This window comes from Solenopsis invicta, chromosome 6, assembly GCF_016802725.1.
Source record: "Solenopsis invicta isolate M01_SB chromosome 6, UNIL_Sinv_3.0, whole genome shotgun sequence".
NCBI lineage: Eukaryota > Metazoa > Arthropoda > Insecta > Hymenoptera > Formicidae > Solenopsis > Solenopsis invicta.
The window spans coordinates 17,293,613-17,314,398 of record NC_052669.1 but is presented as its reverse complement, the minus strand read 5'-3'; the positions used below and the strand labels follow the sequence as shown (position 1 = coordinate 17,314,398).

The window sequence follows — 20,786 nt, the reverse complement described above, 5'->3', positions numbered from 1 at the left end:
AAATCATAAATTTTATAAATTAATTTTATTTACAATGGTTCTTATTCACATATGATTTCATTGCAATGCTTCTATTTTTATATGTGTTCAATTTGTTAATATTAATATTTACTTTTTTTAAGGTAAAATGGATGCGTGCTATAATAAATGTTTTGATAAGTTTAAAAACAATATTGTGGCATAAAGGCATAAAGTCTGTACGACAATTATTTAAAAACATTTTTATAAAATCTAAAGGTTTTAATTTATTCAAAATTAGGCATGTTTTTAAATGTTTAACATTGTTTTATTTCTCAGAGTACAACAATAACATAACAGATCTCACGTATCTCACGGTGTTTTATGGTAAATAATTGCACTTAATGTGTGAGATACATTATGAAAGTATGCACTCTTTACACTTTCCGACGCCATTTTGGCTCCAAATCCTAATACACAAGCAGTCATTAATGCCTTCCCTACAGAAGTTAGGCCCGTTCCAGACACATTCATCGCATCTAGGTGTTTATCACGCATGATTGTTAAATCTGACCAATCTGGCAAGTCAGATTTAACAATCATGTGTGATGAACACCTAGATGCGATGTATGTGACTGAAACGCGCCTTACCTCCTTAGGAAAGGCATTAATGACCGCTTATGTACACCCAAGGACTTTGATTCTGTCCATGGGGAAATTTTCCAAACTGAGAAGTCACCACTTTCTACATACTCGCAGTTTATGATTAATGAAACGACTAGAGCTTATTGGTCGTTACGTTAATCATGAACTGTAAATATGTAGAAACATAGCGACTTCTCAGTTTGGAAAATTTCCTCATGGACAGAATCAAAGTCCTTGGCAGTGATGGGATATGGAAAGATATTCACTAAGAAGGGAATTTTTGTGCGCATGCGTGAGATGACGTAGATAGTAATTTTCAGTGACGGATTTGGGAGCAACATGGGGTACCTACAGGGAGCTCTGTCATGCGCACAAGACCGCTTACTACTATGTTTACGAGTTTTCCCGCGTTTATACCGCGTCTTGTCCCTTTTGGAGTGAGGATCAGAAGATTATCGCTTCTAAAGGGACCTTGCGAAGATTTTTTCCTCCTCCGTAAAAAAAAAAAAAAAAAAAAAATTGTTGCAATATATTTGTATTATGTATTTGTATTTATTCATATTATTTTTTAAGCAGCATTTTATTTAAATAAAAAAATTGAATAAAAACTTTTTCTACAATTTACTTAATATTTCTTCCTTTTACCAATATAAGGGCCCTTATAGTACCACTAAAACTGTACGTCGATGAGGGTATGTAGCATTGCTTGAATGCGCGTGCGCGAGAAAGATCTTTCCATATCCTATCACTGGTCCTTGGGTGTACACCCACGGAATTTGAGTCTGTCCATGGGGAAATTTTCCAAACTGAGAAGTCACCACTTTCTACATACTCGCAGTTCATGATTAATGTAACGACTAGAGCTTATTGGTCGTTACGTTAATCATAAACTGTAAGTATGTAGAAAAATAGCGACTTTTTAGTTTGGAAAATTTCCCCATGGACAGAATCAAATTCCATGGGTATACATTGAGCCTTATAAATTGCAGTACTTTATTAATCTAGTGACTTTACTTCTCTCTCCTTACCGCGCCACCACTCGCAACTGCTCCTAGTCTGGCGGCAGACGGGCGGACCCCGCGAGAAGTGGGCAAGAAAAATACGCGCTCATTTGCCAAACTTTACTAATTTTTAAATCGTTAACTATTTGAAATAATAAAAAATGATAAGAGACTTTTCTTCTCAGTTTGACTTACTTTACCAACCCACGAGAGCAAAAATGATTGTTTTCTGACACCCTGTATACAGGGCGTTTGATAAAACCTACTTATGCTCTCGTAGGTTGATGGATCAAGTCAAACTGAAAAGAAAAATTGTTTATTATTTTTCAAAATTCGCAATAGCACCGACGAGAGACTGTTAAAGACCGCTAACCTTACGGGAGTTTGTGTGACTGTTAAATTTTTAATGATAAACTGACAATACAGTACTAATTTTATAATTTATTGTTATCTTGAAGTTTCATAGATATGCTTATGTATTTGTAACCCAAAAATTCTCGATTTTTATTAAAAATTGCAGTTTTGATGTTAACATCCAAGTTTGATTATCGACAGAGATAATAACTGATCAAAAAGAATTACAATTTTGAAGCAATATACAATGATATTATTAAATATAAGTATGCATATTTGCTTATGAAGTATTTGTATAATAAAAAAATCAAGATTTTAATAACGTATTACTCAAATATTTGTATTAACAATCATATAGTCGATAACGTCATTGCTCTTCAATTACCGCCGGGACCCTGGGGCCCCAGTAACGGCCTCGAAAATTTACCCAAGGTTGACGGTCTTTAATAGTCTCTCATCGGTGGCAATAGTTACCAAAATAAAAATTAATAAAGTCGGTAAATGAGCATGTACTTTCTCTACCCATCGCACGCCGGAAACGCCCGTCGATCACCAAACTATAGGCAGCTGCGGCAGGCGGCGCGGTGAGACGAGTAAGACAGCCATTGCTACTTCTCTTTACTGGGATACACCCACGCAATGTTGTACTGTGACGGTTTTACCTAAATTACCGACGTTACCAATTTATCAATTAGCTCCGACTATTTTGTGAGAGCCACTTTGTGTACATCCAATACATCTGTACAGAGTCCAAACAAACACGCGGCACCAGTGAGGGACTACACTACACTATGTGACTAGCCGAACACACAAGTTGCACTGACACTTTAAATGTGCAATCGATACGCCACAGCCGAACTTTCACTCCTAGCATCACTCCTACATTACTATAAGATTCATTTTGTATATATAAAATTTTTTACCGGGAATATCCTTTAACTGCTTTTCTTCTTTAACACTTTTTTTATATTCAACATGTATTTTTCTTTGCCTCTTCAAATTTCTTTACGTAACATCTTCTTTACTTTAAAAATTGAATTCTTACTTCTATCGCCTCGTCAATTTTATTTATAATTTTTATCTATAATCGTTGACATTCTACAATTGCCGCCATTTTCTTGTCAGAACTTTCCAGATACATTTTTATCTATACACGACATCTCTTTAACCAAGTTTCGCTAATTTTATTAAAAATTTAATTATATTAAACCAAGCATTCTTCTATTTGTTCTGTCAAGAAATGCTGACTGTGTCATCCGAATTGATAATGATGAGTTTTATTGCCATCTTCTTGTTCTGCAAAGTTATAGTGTATTTTTCGACGAGAAAAATTGCAAGGATATTGACTTATCTGGCGTAAGATTTTATTTAAAATGTAGAGAAGAAAAGGGTAATATGGCACCCATTTTCATTTTTGAACAACTTAGTCAATAATCAATATTTTATATTGTAACTTGAACAATTTTATTCGTCAAAGTGTTTAACAAATTTTAGACTCAAAATAATGAAATATTTATTACGTAGGACGTGATTTATAAAAATGTGACGCACAGTATAATTGGTGAAAGAAAAAAGTGGTGGTAATATGGCTAGCCTAGGAATAATTTTTTTTAAAATCAGTTTAGAGAAAAACAGTATTTTGTTAAAAAAAGCATATATTTTTAACGATACAACCTTGCGACAAACCGTAAGCGGAGTTTCGGAGTTTAATCGATTACGATTTGTCGACAAGTTCGTTTGTTTTCTCTCTGTTCGAAATGAGCATCATTTTGTAAGGAAGGATTCACAAAATTAATTATTAGTCTGGTATGTTGCTTGTCTTTAGTTACAATAATATGTAAATAATAGTAATGTAAATTAAAGAAAAATTGTATAAATTTTGATACAGATATGATTCATTCAATGGATAGTTAGATGTAAGTTAGATAGTTAGATAATGATCTTTGACAATGTAAACAAGTACACAGTAATGATAACGGAAAACAATAGTTGCGAAAGTTTTATAAAATTTGTTGACTCAATGTGAAATTTACATCCTACAATTTTATACAAATTTGAATTTTGACTCCGCAGTTAGAATATGTAATTATTTTGTTAATGTTAAAGTACATCTATTAAAACGGCCGATGAAAGCCTAGTGAGGCAGAAATTTCGCATTGCTTATTTATACGTAATGAGAAAATATATGTGATTTAGAATAACTTGATTTATTGCTTGTCATTTACCCGTTTTTGTTGTTAGAGTATATATTTTTAATTTTCCATTGTTCAGAACTTTCTTGATTTAAAATTTTCCTATGTTTAAAGATTTTAGAGATATTATTTATAGAAATATCATTTATCTCTGTTTAATATTAAACGGCAAACATAAAATAACATCTCTGATGTTTTTAAACGCTGCCCTTTAGAATAATAATCGATTTATCGAAGAAATATTTTGATATGAAAACTTCGTTTAAAAAACCATATTAACAAAATTCTATGTTATTGTTTAATTTTGCACAACTCGAAGTGTGTACAGCCAAATAAAGAGTTAACAACGGAACACTCGAGGATACATACATTCGTTGATAATACGTTTAAGTTTAAAAATAATAAGGAAGTATGTGTAATTGAATGCTAAAATATACTTTGAAAAAGTTTAGAAGTGCTCAAAAATAAAAATGTCATAACAATTGTTAGCTATTATGTATTGGCATATTAGCGCCATTAAAAAACGATGCATTACTAATTGAATAATTCTATAACAATTGTTAGAATTTATCACCTAATAATTGAGATAACGGGGATAGCCATAATGTGTAGCCATCAGTAGCCATAATACCCTTTTCTCCTCTACTTAATTAGATAATTGATAAAATAAATATAAAAAAATATTTTTGAAAGTTAAAAAACTAATTAAATCTTTGAGATTTCTATATGTATAAAACTATTCTACGTAATGTAAATAGCTTTATATTAATATGTGTCAGGTTGATCAGAAAATCTTTTTGTATTTTATATCCCCAAAAAGGATAAAAATGTGTTTTCACAAAAATTCCTTTTATTTTAATCATCAATGTAGTCTCCGCCTTGTTTAATGACCTTTTGTCTTCGATCTACAAGCTTGAAAATTCCGTCCTTGAAGAAAGCACTAATCCTAGAATTAAAGAAGCACTCGAATTCTTTTTGGACTTTATCCAATTTTTGAATCCAATTTTTTCCCGTTAAGAAAATTTTATAGTGGTCTGAAAAGATGATAGATAGCGCCAGATCAAAAGAGTATGTAGCGATGTGCCGGGAACGGAAGTTGATAAATGAAGCAAAGCAATTAACAAAACAGAACTTTAATGATAATGAATAACTAATGCTAATGATTTACAAAATTTGCGTGTGTGAGCTAAGCTGTGTCTGCACGTGAGTCGGTAAGCGTATCTACCAACGCGCTAAGCGTAAGTAACTAGCCCAACCTAGGAAGAGTAAAATAACTAGATGTGTGAGAGAGCTGAAAGTGTAGCAGGTATACATAGGGTGCTTTTCCGCTACGATACGAGTCGACTCCGTGTAACACAGTGTCCATTAGTGTAAGAGAGAAACTTTTAGTTGTTTTACTCACACTAATGGACACTATGTTACACTGGGTGCATTCGTTTATGTTTATGCAGTGGTTAGCGCAGTCACTGCTCTTTCATCTGCTGATCACATGACCTAAATTTACTGAACGGATGCCTGCGTGAATGGCTGCTTGGATCGTATTAGTCGAATATGTACCAATAAAAAATGTGAGCAAAATCTAAATTAAAAACTGTTTGCAGTGTGTAAGTAAAGAAAATTTTTAATATAACTTTATATTCAAATAATTATAATATAATTTTTTTAATTATATAAAATTATTTTTTTATTAAAATTATTAAATTTTAGTAATAATAATTAAGTAATAAATATCTTAAAAATATTTAATCTATGAAGTTTATTTAAAAGTTAGGTGGTGTAATATTTTGTAAATTTTATTTTTAAACTCAGTTTATTTAAAAAATTCAATTTTTAGAAATCACAATAGAAATCAGAGATTATGGATTGTGCTATGGATCTCATCGATAGTAGCTCATCAGACTCTGACTTGTGGTCAGAAATCAATTTTCCTGTATTCTTTTTATCTTTATTGTAAAAAGCCATTTTTATTATACACAGGATACGCGGATGCAGGTTTTATTATAATTTGTTATGGCTCTTGTTCTTTTTCTCAGCAATGCAGAGACCATACGGTCAGTTTTTAGAGTCATAAACGAGTGTTCGTTTATGCAGTACTGCAAGCAGAGCATCCAGAGCAGGACCTCGTAGATAGCTGCGCAGATGGGATGCATCCCTGCGTAAACGAACGACAAACTGCGCTGCAGTCGCTTTCGCAGATGGAGTAAACCACCGACGAGAGAGTCGGTGAGTAAACGAACAACATCTGCGGCAGTGACTGCATAAACAAACGCACCAACAGTGTCGACTTCTGTCGTAGCTGGAAAGAACCATAGAGTGTAATTGCATAGCGTTGGAATCCTTACAAGTATGGTGGATGTTTGAGAAGTTTCCAATTAAGGGAATGCTAAATTTAAGATCAAATTTTGAAAATTCTACGTTGTTTTTGCGTGTAATTTGCCTCTCACAATATATTCGTTTTGTAGAAAGACTGCCAAATTTGTTTAAAGCAAATATTGGCATCTGTTGATAACTCTAAATGCTATGTTGAACTAAAATTAGAAGATAAAAAAAGATATAAATTTAACATCCTCGGTACAAAGTTGATTATTATGAAGTACATTAATGCCCACACTTTAATAGAGTAGAAGGATTCTTAAATCTGTAAATGTAATTAGAAAAAGTAAGTGTGGAAGAAACAATTCTTCTTCCTTTTAAAGGATTAAAAGTGCGCGAACTAGGATTTTTCGGCATAAGTAGCGTGTACGATGAATAATAGATGGCAACTTCCTTGCCTCGGGAAAGGGGGGGGGGAGGGGGGGAAGGTGTGTGCCGGTCAACGATGCGGGCTCTTTGACTATAAAAATCTGGACTGCTAATCTGCGCCTCTTTGTCTGTTTTCGCAATGAAAAAGACAGAGAAAGAAGTGTAATAAACATAGATTAGGTTTTAACTCCGCCCTTTGACCAAAAGGCGATAAATTTGAACGTATAATATTATAAGAACTTTGAATGAGAAAAATATAGGTGAACAAAATAGAAAACTTTTAAAATATATCTAATATCATAGTTTATGTAAAAATATTAATACTGCAATTTTAATTACAATAAACTGTTAATAAAATACATAATAATTTATAAAAACAAAAATAATTTGTAATTAATTTTACTGGCCTTTAAAAATAGTAGTAGTTTTGTATTTGTGTGACGAATAAAGTTATTATGCATACGTAAAGTGACACATTTTTTATAATAATATAATTTAACATTTAAATATAATTTAATAATTAATTTTATTAATTGATATTTATGATTTTTGAGGAAATCAAGTTTTTGGACATGACTGTCAAAACTTTTAAAAATAATAAGATTTAAATGACGTAAAACTGTGACAATCATTTTATTGTATGCATTTTTTGATTGCAAATTATTTTGTATTCTGTATAGATTGTACACTTTTTCTACAAATGTAGCAATTGTAAATGTGTTACATCTGGGAAAACGTAAAGAGCCACAAGACTTCCTTACAATAAAATCTGAATATACTTCATCGCACTCGTTTAATAATTTGAAGCAGGTTTTGCAAGTTAATTTTTGTAAAACTCGCATTTCTACAAAATCGGCAATGTATAACGTGGCGTGATTTGCACTTGAATTTACGGAATGCAATGAGAAATAATTATCTACATCGAGATTAAATAGCTTATCCTGGTTTGCTTTGATATCATCATTGCATGTTGTCGAAATTTTTTAGCAGATGAGACAGTCAAGATATTAATAGTATTGAGCGGCATGTAATTTGCTTGCACTGAAGATTTAACTTTGTTGTGAGATAATCATCTTTTATATGATATAAATTGTTTGCAATTAGGGTTATTATAATATTATAACTCCCCATTGCACGGAAACAAGAAAACAAGATTTTTAAATGATTTTGTAACATTTTGTATGACAAAATGTATTTCACGTACATACCTTGTTTCCACATATTCCATATAATTTTTTCAAATTTTGTAAATTAATCGTAAAGACCCCTAAAAACCCCGTTTTTATTTTATTTTTGATTACGAATTGTTCAGCAGGCTTCAATTTTAGTGAAAAAAGTAATCAATTGCCTTATCAAAAAATGCAAACATTTTTGCCATTGTATTACGATTTAATGGTCTTTTAAAACCATACAAGTATAAACTTCTTCAGTTTAAACAGTCAAAAACATTATTTACTATTCGACAGAATAGTACTTTACAGTAGCAGTGCATCCAATAAAATTAGCATTGCTATTTTCTGATAGCTGCTTTAAGTCAGTTGCACTGCTTTTGCTCTAAGTTTGAGCTGCTAATTTGACATTCATTTTGTTTCTGAACCAAAGCATGCGTTTTTTGGTAAGTTTGTTAGCTAAATAAAAATTCCCATTTTCTTGCATTCAAGCAGCATTTTGAAATATTAAAATTTTATGGAATTGTCGTCATTATCATACAAAATGTGTTTTGAAGCTAACGCATTTCTAACTAATTTTAGCATGTGAGGAGCATCCAATATTATGTAAACAATGATTTTTTGCTGGATGCAAGAAAAAGGACTTTTCACTATAAATATCAGCTTGGAGAACATTGCACATAGTAATATTTGAAGCAAGTCCATGGAAAGTTATAGCAATTATTTTTACTCCGGATGTTGAAATAAACTTTAAGACTTTTCTCGTAATTTCCGCTTTTTCTTAGGAAGTCAACAAATTTACGAAAAAATACGCTACTGGAATTTTCCATCTTTGGTTAATGACCGTTAGCATGTACACCAAAGCATATTTCGCTACCGGTAGACTTTCTTGTTTATCATCTGGAAATCCACCATCGACATATCCGATAAATTTATTTTTAAATTTACTCCATTCGACTTGTTGACTATGGACATTTCGTCCGTCAATAAACAACCATACAGTTGCTTTGTATTCTAAGTCACCTTCTTTTTTAAAATGTCAATGGCTTCATTGGTAAAGCCTGCTGAGCAATCTATGCTCCCGTATCAAGTCTGAATTGTTGATGGAGCTGGTAAATTGTTCTTAAAAACGTTTCTTAAATATTTGTCTTTGGGCTATAAAAAATAACTGTTAAAGCGAAGGCACGAAGTTCCACTGACTTTTCCTTTCTGTAGTTCCACAAGTACTGTGTCTTCTTGCCTAGCTTAATATAAACAAGAGAGAGTTATATATTATAAACAGAAAAGGATGTTACAATACCATTTCATTTATTAATTATTCAACATACACGATTGACTATAGAAATCAAGTTTTTTAAATAATAATCATTAATTATATCTTAATCTATTATATATTTATTATATATCTATTTATATTCATGATGTAGTCATATTTTTGTTGCAGATTAAAATTATAAAAAAACGTATTTTTCCTCGTAATGTCATTACAAGGTGTCGCATTTTGAAGATGAGGTAAATTATGAATCATTAAAAATACTTTATTCTCCCCCCCCCCCTATGTGTATTAAAGAAACAATTCCTCTAATAAGAAGTTTCTCTAATACACATGAAAAATTAAAGCATTTTTAATTCATCGTCTACTTATACTCCTTATGGAAAAAATATTCAATTTGTGTTGGTTCGGATACTTTGAGTAATATAATGTTTTATTTGAGCGTTACTTTCAAATATTACAACATATTTGAGAATAACATTCACATCAAAACGCTCAAATAGAGCATTATATTATTCAGTATCTGATACAACACTCAAATTAAGTGTTTTTTTCCGTAAGGGATACCATTCGTTACCTCTATAATTTCCAAATTCTCTGAAAGATCACATTTTTGTCGCAATTCATTTAATAGCTTTACCAAGTTTGCTATTTTTTTATGGCGAAGTTTGTTAATCATCAATTTTATGATATTTTTATCTTTTGCCTTGCAAGCAGACAAATGCAATGACTTTTTGTTTTTGGGCTCATATAATTCATAGCTTTATCTTTAATATTTCTAGGATATCTATAAAGTTTTTTGGAGTGCACATACTGCATGGTAAAGATGTACCCTCTGCTTTCTTTTCAATTATTGAGCTACAAAAGAATATTGGTATTCTTTGCAAGATCTACACGGAAAAAAATATTAAAAAAGTATTGAATTAGTATTGGAAAATAGTATTGAATTTATAAATTTTTAATCTTCTTATAAATTTCTTTACCTCATCTCTTGTGATTCATTCATAGTGTTAGCTTTTACTTAAAAATTAGTAGACTTGTACTCAATTCACCAAATTTATTGGAACAATTTTGACAGCGTTTTATAAAGCGTGTTAACACAACAAGAGTCAATTACGTAGTAAGGATTATAAAAGTTTAACAACAGAAATACGCATGCAAAAGAAAGAATTCGTTACTTAGCAATTAAATCTCTTAGCAACCAAATACATTAAGCTTACATCTTTTAATTACTCTACGTTCTTAGTAATTCTTCCTACTTCACATGCAATTTATACTAATAACTACTTTCAATCTAGATTTCAAATATGCAAATATTCTACACAAAGTTTCGGAATGTGTTGATACTTCATTGACTGCGATCACTTCTGCATTTGATAATTCATCGTTTGAATCTTCTTTTGAGATTAATTTTTTATTTTTGAAACAATTTGATTGTGGAATGCAATCATCCTCAATAACATCTGCATTCGGACATTGCTTGAAGTTGGTTGTAATTGTTCGCATTGCACCCAGAGCCCCTCTTAAAATCAAAGCCCTGACATGCTCCAGCGTTACCATAGTCGTCCTCTCGCGCCCTAGGCCACCACATAACTGCTGCGTATGTAAATCTGGGTCAAAATATTGGAGCGTAGATTCAATAGATTATTCTGGGCTTCAAACCTCATGTCTGGCCAAAGATCCTTCTGCACGTCTAAAAATAAAAGCGCAGGCTCTTACAGCAATTGTCGAGGTGTTCCCTCCAAGACAGCTTCTTATCCAGGATCACTCCTAGATATTTCACTGACTCAGCTGGAACTAGTCTCGTTCCCTCAAAAATGGGCCCTTCTATAGTGCCCACTTTGTATCTGCGTGTGAAGACAACAAGCCCTGTTTTCAGCGGATTCACTAATAGCGGTTTCGGCTGGGGCACATCGGTGTGCTACGTTATTGGTGGCACACAAACTGGCTCCGACTATTTTCTCAGGTCCACTTTATGTACAGCCAATATGCATTTGCGAGGTGTATCGAGCCCAGACAAACACGCGGCACCACTGAGAGACTGCATTATTTGACTAGTCAAACACAAAAGCTGCACCGACACCTGAAATGTGCAACCGGTGTGCCTCAGCCGAAATCGCTATAAAAAACCAGTCCCTCTGCACCCTCGCACCACCGTTCCCAGTGCACTCTGCATGAACTCCAAAAGCGGCCCAAAAAAGGGTCCTCGTACCAGCAGAGCCATGTCGTCAGCATAGTTGTGTACGGCGAAGCCTTTTTACTTAGCCTCCCGAGCAGACCATCCATCACCAGGCACCATAACAGTGGAGAGAGCACACCTGAGGGCAATTCCTCTCCACCCATCCACTAACCTTTGCTGTTACCAGCAAAGTTACGACCCGTCGCTTAAGCATGCCCCGGATTCACTTAACAAGTTTCTCCGGCACAATTGTGTGCAACGCTTTTTTACACACTACCTTGTGCGGGGTATTGTTGAAAACAGCTTTTAAATTTAAAAAGGTGCTTACCGCTTCTTTCCAACTGCTCCTCAATAAACGAAACTGTCGCATGAAGAGCCATCTCTGTGGAGTAGCTCATGTGGTATACATGTTACGCGTGATGTAAGGGATGCCGTTGAAGAACAACGTCCCTCACATATGCACCGACCAATTTCTCCAGAGTCTTTAGGAGAAACAGGGTCAGACTTATAGGTCTAAAGTCTTTAGCGGATGAGTAGCTTGTTCTTTCCGCTTTCGGAATGAACACCACCCTCGCCAATTTCTATACGTTAGGCGTATAGCCTAAAACCAAGCAAGCCTTCAATGTCCTTGTCAGAGGTCCCTCGATCAGCTCTAGCCCCTCTTGAAGAAGAGCCAAAAAGATCTGATCTAGTCCCGCCAATTTGAAGCGTTTAAAAGTATTTATTGCCCATTTCACCTTTTCAGGTTTGACGATATCAGTCGCTAGTACCCAATCCGCTTTACGAGTTCTGTGCGAACTTGCCGCTTCATAGGCAAACAGCTTTCCGTGCTCTCTACGAAAGCTTGGAAAGCTGGTCTCTAGCAGATGCATCAGACACCGCTCCCCGGTCACCATCGTCCTGTCAGGAAGACTAATGGAGTCCAGGACGCCGTCTGAGTTTCTGGCTAGAACGCTGCATAGTCTTGTGATTTTGAGTGTGCTCTCCACCGACTTGTAGAATTCTCTCCAGCTTTTTTCTTTGCCTTCACTACAGAATTCCCATAGTCTTTCTGAGCCCTTCTATGAAGTTCTCAGTCCGACTGGCGGACTGTGTTCCTGGTTCTATTCCAGGCCTTTTAAGCCGCACTTCTAAGCTCTGCAGCTTGGAAATTCACCAGGAGTTACTCCTGGAGTTCTTAACCGCCCTTTCCGCCCTTTCCAGTTCTTCTCATAACTCTCCACCAGAGCCTTCTGCAAATGATCCACGCCAAGTTCCAGTTCTTTCTTTATCTCATGCTTTTTGGGGAAATTTTTGAGACTGCTATCCAGGTCCTTCCGATATGCGCGTCCCAGTTGGTCCTCTTGGGGTCCCTGAACTTTGTCACCTTCTCTCTGGCCCATGCCTGAAGGTGATGATCTGTCTGTGGTCAGATAATGAGGGCTCATTCAAGACCCTCCATCTGACCACATCCATTGATATTTACCTAGAACAGACAGTAAAATCGAGAACTTCTTTTCTCACCGCCATGCAAAAGGTGGACTTGTTACTTCTGTTGAGAATATCTAGGTCCGTTGACATCAGAAATTCCAGCAGTTTCTCTGTTATTGATATCTATGCTTCCCCAAACAGTGTGGTGTAAATTAGCATCGCACCCCACTATCAGGGGAAGCCGTTTCACCTGGCAGTACTCCACCAGTATGGTCACCGGTTCTGGTGGCGACAGGCCCTCCTTATCGTAAGAAAAGTATGCAGAGTACACTACCTTTCTCTTACTCCCCTGACGCGTTGGTGACGTCCAGCTCGACAGCTACTACATCTCTGGAACATAAATGCGGTATTAGTTAAGCGTCTATGCCTACTGCCACGCAGGCTCTAGGCTTTACAGCTGTCGGAGACTTAAACGTTCTCCCGTATACCGCCAAGCCACTGATACGACTTTGGACGAGCCAAGGTTCTTGTATCAATGAAATGGCTGTGTGCACTCCAGCTTGTTTCCTCGACAAAATTGCCGAGGCCCCTTTTCTGTGGTGCAAGTTAATCTGAGTAAACATCACCTTGGCGCGAGCCAGGGCGGCTGCGGTACCTGACAAGGTCCCACATTGAGACCTCTCCCGTTCTCGCTTGGCTCTCTTTTTTTGCACCAAAGCGGTTCTTCCTAACAAGAGGGCCCGCCCCTGCTACAGAACTTTCTCTTGAGACAGCGGTGGCAGCGCCTCCCGGGCCCGGATGAGTTTTGTCCGCAACCCTCGCCGCTGTCCCTGCGCCAAAGGTCCCGCATTGCGAGCCCTCCATTTCCTCTGTTACGTTTAATTGATCTTCCATATTGGTCCCACAAGCATCTAGGGAAATATAAGTCCGCCCACGCAGAGCCCCGCATGGGCAAGACTACCTATACTAGGGTGTCGTTTGGTGTCCCAGAGGGATCGTTCGAGACACTGCCCCCACAGTGCCATGCAACCGTCGCCACGATTGTTTACAGCTTGGCTTAGGCAGCTGGTCCACGGCAGCGGCCTTCCCAGCCCCACAGAGGATTTTATACTTGGGATACTAATTATAGCCCTCACTATTTGGAGAGTCTTTAATTCCACACAAGATATTATTTTCGGAGAAACTCGGGCTCTTCCGGACCTTCTCCTATCTGCCACTTAGAGACGCGCCCAATAGAGGTGGCTCAACCTTTGGGTTATAAATTAATACTTGCATTCAACTTTTATCTCACATTATAGCGTTACAACAAAATTGTTCAATATTTAAATGTTCATTAATAAAAGTTTAAACATAAGTTAGTATAAATTCTATTACCTTTGGTTTTGAGCACGTGGAAGAATATTGGGCACTGTATTTGGTTTTAATCAAACTTGCGAATAGTCAACACTTTCTAAGCAATTGCTTGCAAAGTGCAATATGCAGATACGGCTATATTTTGGCAAATTTTGTACACTTTTTTGCTTGTTCTGAATGGCTATTGCTTTGATCCACTTATCTCTCAAAACTAGATTACTCGGAAACCTACAGTTGCAATACCAATATATATAATATAACTCAAGTAAATACATGATGATTATTTCTTCACATAAAAACAATATTATATTAAGCCGGAACATTTTATATTTATTTACAATATTTAGCATTGCAACAAGAAAATATGTATAAATAAAAATATTTGCAAAATACTTCCAAATTTTATGAAGCATTTTAGATTAAAAAACAAGCCAAAATATACCACAAGCCAAAAAATCACAAACTCGTGTCATTTTCTTTGTGTTGGCACTTGTATTTTGCTGTGCTGCACTTTTCTATGAAACAATATTGACCCATACTTTATTCACAATTATTGCACACAAAACATGTCTCAGTTCACTAATTTTCAATGTGCTGATGACGGCTCATGGCATCGTGGTTGTGACGTCATGACTTAATTCTTGGTATAGGGCCATAGTGGCGCTGTTCACACATCTTTGTTACAACTTTTTTTTTGCAACTAGCAGTCCAGGTTTCTATAGTCAAAGTGCGGGTTAATCGCACCTAGGATTCCTGTGGACTCTTCCGGTCCTCATCCTCCTTGTTTCCACCTTCCCTATCCTTCTATTTCAATAACCATCAACAATGGCGTTCCTGCCAAATGGTTTGACGAATTCGAAACTGCACTGAACAGTGGCGTTACCGTTACTGCTACTGAAGATATTCAAATGTTCCAGGCAAATACCCAACCAAACAACGACAATAGCTCACGCGGGTTCGAGACTCGGTAACATTATAAACACAATGCAATCTAGAATCGCAGAAGCTAGTCAGTCAGGCGATAAAAACGTTGACATTGAAAAATGTCAGACACCTATGGATGTTGACCTTGTCAAGGGGATATGGAAGAGGTTATCCGAGGAGATAATGGAACAAATTGATACATCTACATCTAAGTTGAGTAAGTCAAGCAAATCAAACTTAAGCATCAAAAATAACGTCAAGACTTTGAATAACAAGATTCCTGCTTCCTTTTCTAACTATAATATTCAAACTAAAACATCTGATTTAAGCAAAAAGGCATCAACAGTAATAATAATAATTATAGTACCATCTCGATTGGTGGATTCTATCCATACAAATATACAAAAGAAGATAACACTTTCTACACAGTATATGTATACAATACTGATAATTCTAAGACTAAGGCTACCCACCCGCTTTACTCTAGCTCTCTCATCTTCAGTATCGCTTCCGATGATATCCTGAAAATTAAAAAAATTGATCAGCGTAAGGTTATGGTCGAATTCAAGTTGGCCAGTGCTGCCAATGACCTCGTCACTTTTCATATACTCAGTGCTCATGGACGTGCTTTTATAACTGCTTATCGCACTATGTGCATGGATCTCATTAGAGATGTTCCTTCTAACATTAGTGTCGTATTCGGATTGGCAACCCGGATAACGCAAAGCTGCATGCGCAGCCTCGTCTTTGTAAACGGACGGATTGCGGCGTGCATCTTCGAGTCAGCCAGTTAACCTACGCCGATTTGTACTAAACAATAAACAGAATTAGAGGTTACCTAATAGTTATTATTCTTATTCCTTCAAGCAAATACGACAATTAGTATAGAAATCATATCCAAATCCATTGAAGCACATCTATACAAAATTCTTAAAAGTGAAAAGGTTGCAAAAAAGTCTTCAGTAACGGGTCGACTAAATTGGTGTCCCTATCTTTGATTTGTGTTAGATTTGCAGGACAAGCGTTCCCTAAACACGCATATATTTTCAAAACCAGGCACGAGATTAGCCCTTTCATTCCCAGATCCAAAGTTGTTATAAGTGTTATAGGATAAGACACATCAGAACTATTGGCAAAGGGGTAGAGAGGTGCCTCAAATGTGGCCAGGATAGGTCGTTGCCTCATGCTAGATAAATCTGTATGCATAAATTGCAAGAGTCCATTTTGCCAAATCATCTGATTGCCCGATTGTGTTCAAGCATAAATTGATACTTTCTCTAACTGTAACTGAAAATATCCCAATTTCAGAAGCAGAAAAATCATCAAGCGAAGCAATTCTAATAGTTCAACAAGCTCTCAATTTCCTGACTCTGCAGATCTCAGAACGGATTTCAAAAATTTTCCACGTTTAAGAAATAACAACAATAATTATAACAACAATTTAAGACATTATGATACATTCGGCAGATACTTACAGGAAGCCGATGATTTTTCATTTTCTCATAGCCAGAACAGATTTGACATTCTAAGCAACATGGATGGCGCGTACTGGCTTACGGTGCTACAACGCTTTTCTGACTCTTACGCAAGCATTGTGGCTGGTAAAGGTTTTTTCTAGATTAGCGACATCAAAGCGTCCCAATATTTCAGGCGATTTTCCGGATACCTTATTTATGTATGTATACAATTTTTCAAACCAAAATTGATATGACCTAATGATAATTACGTCTTGTCCGAAAACTTCATACAAATTTTAAGATTGATCTGAGACGCATTTATGTCCCTTTTAAATTCATATATTAAAATTGGTATAATTTGTAGCTACTTTGAAAATTTTATTCTGTGATTTTATTGGGAACTTAACAAACAATAGTTTAGAGGCACTTTTTGTTTGCAATAGTTTGTGCGTCATAGTTAGGTGATTTAATAACAATCCCGTTCCCTCTGCTTCCTCGTGGATTACTTTGAATGCAAACGTGCCAACTACGGCGACTCAAAATGTGGAAAGACTTTCTAAACAACCTGACATATATATATGTATGTATATATACAGGATGTCCGGGAATTAGGGAACCTACCGCTTTGAGAATATAGAGGAGATGAAAAGGGACAAAAAAGTCTTATACCATTGCGATATTCGCAATAACTATCAAGTTATAAAATAAAACGTCTAAGCCAATGTGCGGTGACACCGCGCCATCGCGCCTAGCTCGTAGGTAACGGCGCGGAGCGGGACAGATGACGCGTCGTTATTTGAATTTGCACGGCGCGACGATCTGAATCCGCCGCACCGCGTGTACATACACTGCAAAATTCAGATGTGTTATTTATCAAATGTGTAAGGAGAAGCTTCAGCTAAAATAACACATTTTGCAGTGTATGTACACGCGGTGAGACGAATTCAGACCGTTGCGCCGTGCCAATTCAGACAATAACGCGTCACCTTTACCGCCGCGCGCCGTTGCTAAGCTAGGCGCGATGGCGTAGCATCACCGCACATTGGCTTAAACGTTTTATTTTATAAATCAATAATTATAGCAAATATCGCAAAATGGTATAAGACTTTTTTTTCCCTTTTCATCTCCTTTATATTCTTAAAACGGTAGGTTCCCTAATTCCCAGACACCCTGTGTGTATATATATATATATTACCCTGTATATATATATATATATATATATATATATAAATAAGTAGTTTTACATTAAAATAATACAATTAGCTTAAAATTCTTAAAATGTCGATTATATGGAAAAAATGTAGAGCAACGTGACTTCCAAGGCTTTCTCTATTATTTATGACTGGATGATAAGTTCAATCAACGAAAGTTATCAACTATTACGAAGAGATAATATATTAGAAATCTTCACGGCTGCTCAATATCTGGGTATCAAAGGTACAATTTTATTTTATATGTATTTCAAATTTTTATTTTAAAATAAAAGAAATTTTTGCTCTCTAACGTAGAAATAAATGTTTAACTAAACATTTAAGTAAATTGTAAAAAATGTAATAAAACGCGCACGCGGATTTTAAAAATATATGCATTGTATAATATAAAGAATTAGAAGAGCAATGCTGGGCTTTTATTGACAATGACGAGCTTTTCTCCGAAGATACTGCTTTCTTATTATACTTGGAAGCAAAAAAAATCGGCAACAATGCAGTAATGGAACTGATGGTGCCAAGAATTATGAAATTTTTCTTGATGCTCGTTAGTACAAAGGATTTTTTGGAATTATCAATGGACGAATTGTGCTTACTATTGAAATCTAACTATATTTGCGTCAATAGGTATAATCACATTTCGAATATATTTTATGTATAGTAAAATTTGTAAAAGTATTATACAGGGTTCAAACAGTTTCGGGACAGCGGAATATCTCGAAGACTAAGCATTTTAGGAAAAAGTGTTTCCGATAAAAGTTCGACAAAAGATCTATTTACTGATTCTATCAGTTTGACCTTGGATGACGTCGCCAAGGTCAAAATTACATTAACTTTTTTAAATGGACATTTTATTTTTTATTTTAGAATCTAATAGCTGGTGTCAAATGCTTTTCAGAACCATATAAAAAAGTTTATTTTTGTTGAGTACTTCCGAGTTGTGAGGCTTGAAAGCTATAGTGTACTGTAACTTTCAAGCGTCATAACTAGGAAAGTACTTAACAAAAATAAACTTATTTATAGTGTTTTGAAAAGTTCTCAAAATATCGACTACAAGAAAATACAATAAGATATAATGTTAGAGTATTGATAATTCCTTCATTAAAAGGTATCGATACTTTCTTAACATTCTATATTTTTTATTGCATTTTTTTGTAGTTGATTTTGAAAATTTTTCAAAACACTATAAATAAGTTTATTTTCGTTAAGTGCTTTCCGAGTATGACGTTTGAAAGTTACAGTACACTGTAGCTTTAAGCCTCACAACTCAGAAAATACTTAACAAACATAAACTTTCTTGTAGAGTTTTGAAAAGCTCTTGACACCAGCTATTAGATTCTGAAAACAAAAATAAAGTGTTCTATTTAAAAAGTTAATGTGATTTTGATGTGACCTTGGCAATGCCATCTAAGGTCAAACTGATAAGATTAGTAAATATATCTTTTGAAATCCTACAACTTTTATCTAAAACACTTTTACTTAAAATTTTTAATTTTCAAAATATTTTGTCGGCCCGGAACTTTTTGAAAACCCTGTATAATCTAATTTTTAAAATATTGATATCTGTTTATTTATCGAGAAATTGTTTGTTAAAAAATTGTATAATAAATAATTTATGTAACTAATATAATAATAAGTAAATACAATAATATTTACAAGGAAAGGACCCGACAATGATCACGCTGATTTTAATAAAATTTTATGGGTGTGTAGTGTTCACTTACACCTTTATTGTAGTAAAGCTGTTTGTTGCACAACTTAGGCATTCTTGAGAAATTGACAATTAAATATTTCCAGCATCCTATAGTATCGTTACAGAAAAACAATTCTCGAGCAAGCGACGTGGCGGAAGGCATTAGGACGTTGGTACGCTTGGGACTTCAGATTCGATCCCCACAGATGCGATTTCTTTTTATTTTATATTTTTTAATTGTTACATATAATTTTTAAACTGTTTTTAATTATTTTATATAAATGTTTATATAAATTTTATATAAATTTTTAAAAAATAAAGGAATTTAAAAATGCTTTTTTATTATTAATTAAATTAAAATTTCTCATAGACATAAAAAAGTATATTTACAACGAAAATTTACAATGATTGTTTTAAGAACGTCAAAATAAATGTTTCTATAAATCGTTATACCTACAACGGTTTCCGAGTAAAACGGTTTTGTTATTGTTTTTTTTATCTAGACCTTATGTTAGCTTGTATACGAAATTTCTTGCTTAAAATTGTAAAACAATCGTTGTAAATTTTTAATATAAATATATTTTTTGTTCTTATTTTTTAGGTTTCTTATTCTTGCGTTATATATTTTTTGTGTTCATGAGAAATTTTAATTTAATTAATAATAAAAAAGCATTTTTAAATTTCTTTATGTTTTAAAAATATTTTATATTAAATAATTAAAGCGGTTTAAAAATTATATATAACAAATATAAGATAAAAAAGACATAAGATGAAAAAAAATCGCACCCGCGGGGATCGAACCCGAGATCCCAAGCGTACCAGTCAACGTCCTAAAGCCCTACAACAAACATAAAATAATGTCTCTAACGTTTCTAAACACCACTCTTTAGAATGATAATCGATTCATCGAAGATATATTATATGTCGATATAAAAATTTCGCTTAAAAAACCATATTAACCAAATTCCATGTTATTGTTTTAACTTTGTATAACTCGAAATGTACGACCAGATAAAAAGTTAAATAACAAAAAAAAACACTCGAGTGTATGTACCTTCGTGTGATAATACACTCAAGTTTAAGAATAATGAGGACGTGTATGTAATTAAAGGTTAGTGTACCTTGAAAAAGTTTAAACGTGCTAAAAAGTAAAAATGCCTTCTAACAATTGTCAGTCATCATGTATTTGTATATTAGCAGCACTAAAAAATGGTGGGTTACTAAACAA

The 20,786-nt window shown here is 34.6% G+C and overlaps 1 protein-coding gene across 3 annotated transcripts in view; it reads left to right on the top strand.

Moving 5' to 3' along the window:
• The window catches only part of LOC105197110, a 53,250-nt gene that overhangs the window by 31,987 nt on the left and 477 nt on the right, over positions 1-20,786 (top strand). Inside the window, exon 13 of one of the 3 annotated variants that reach the window (XM_039450414.1) lies at positions 15,194-15,417. In XM_039450414.1, the coding sequence (XP_039306348.1) occupies positions 15,194-15,417 (224 nt within the window). Of the gene's footprint in view, positions 1-15,193; positions 17,273-20,786 lie in introns of those variants that run through there. The other 2 variants (XM_039450415.1, XM_039450413.1) reach the window with 2 other exon arrangements.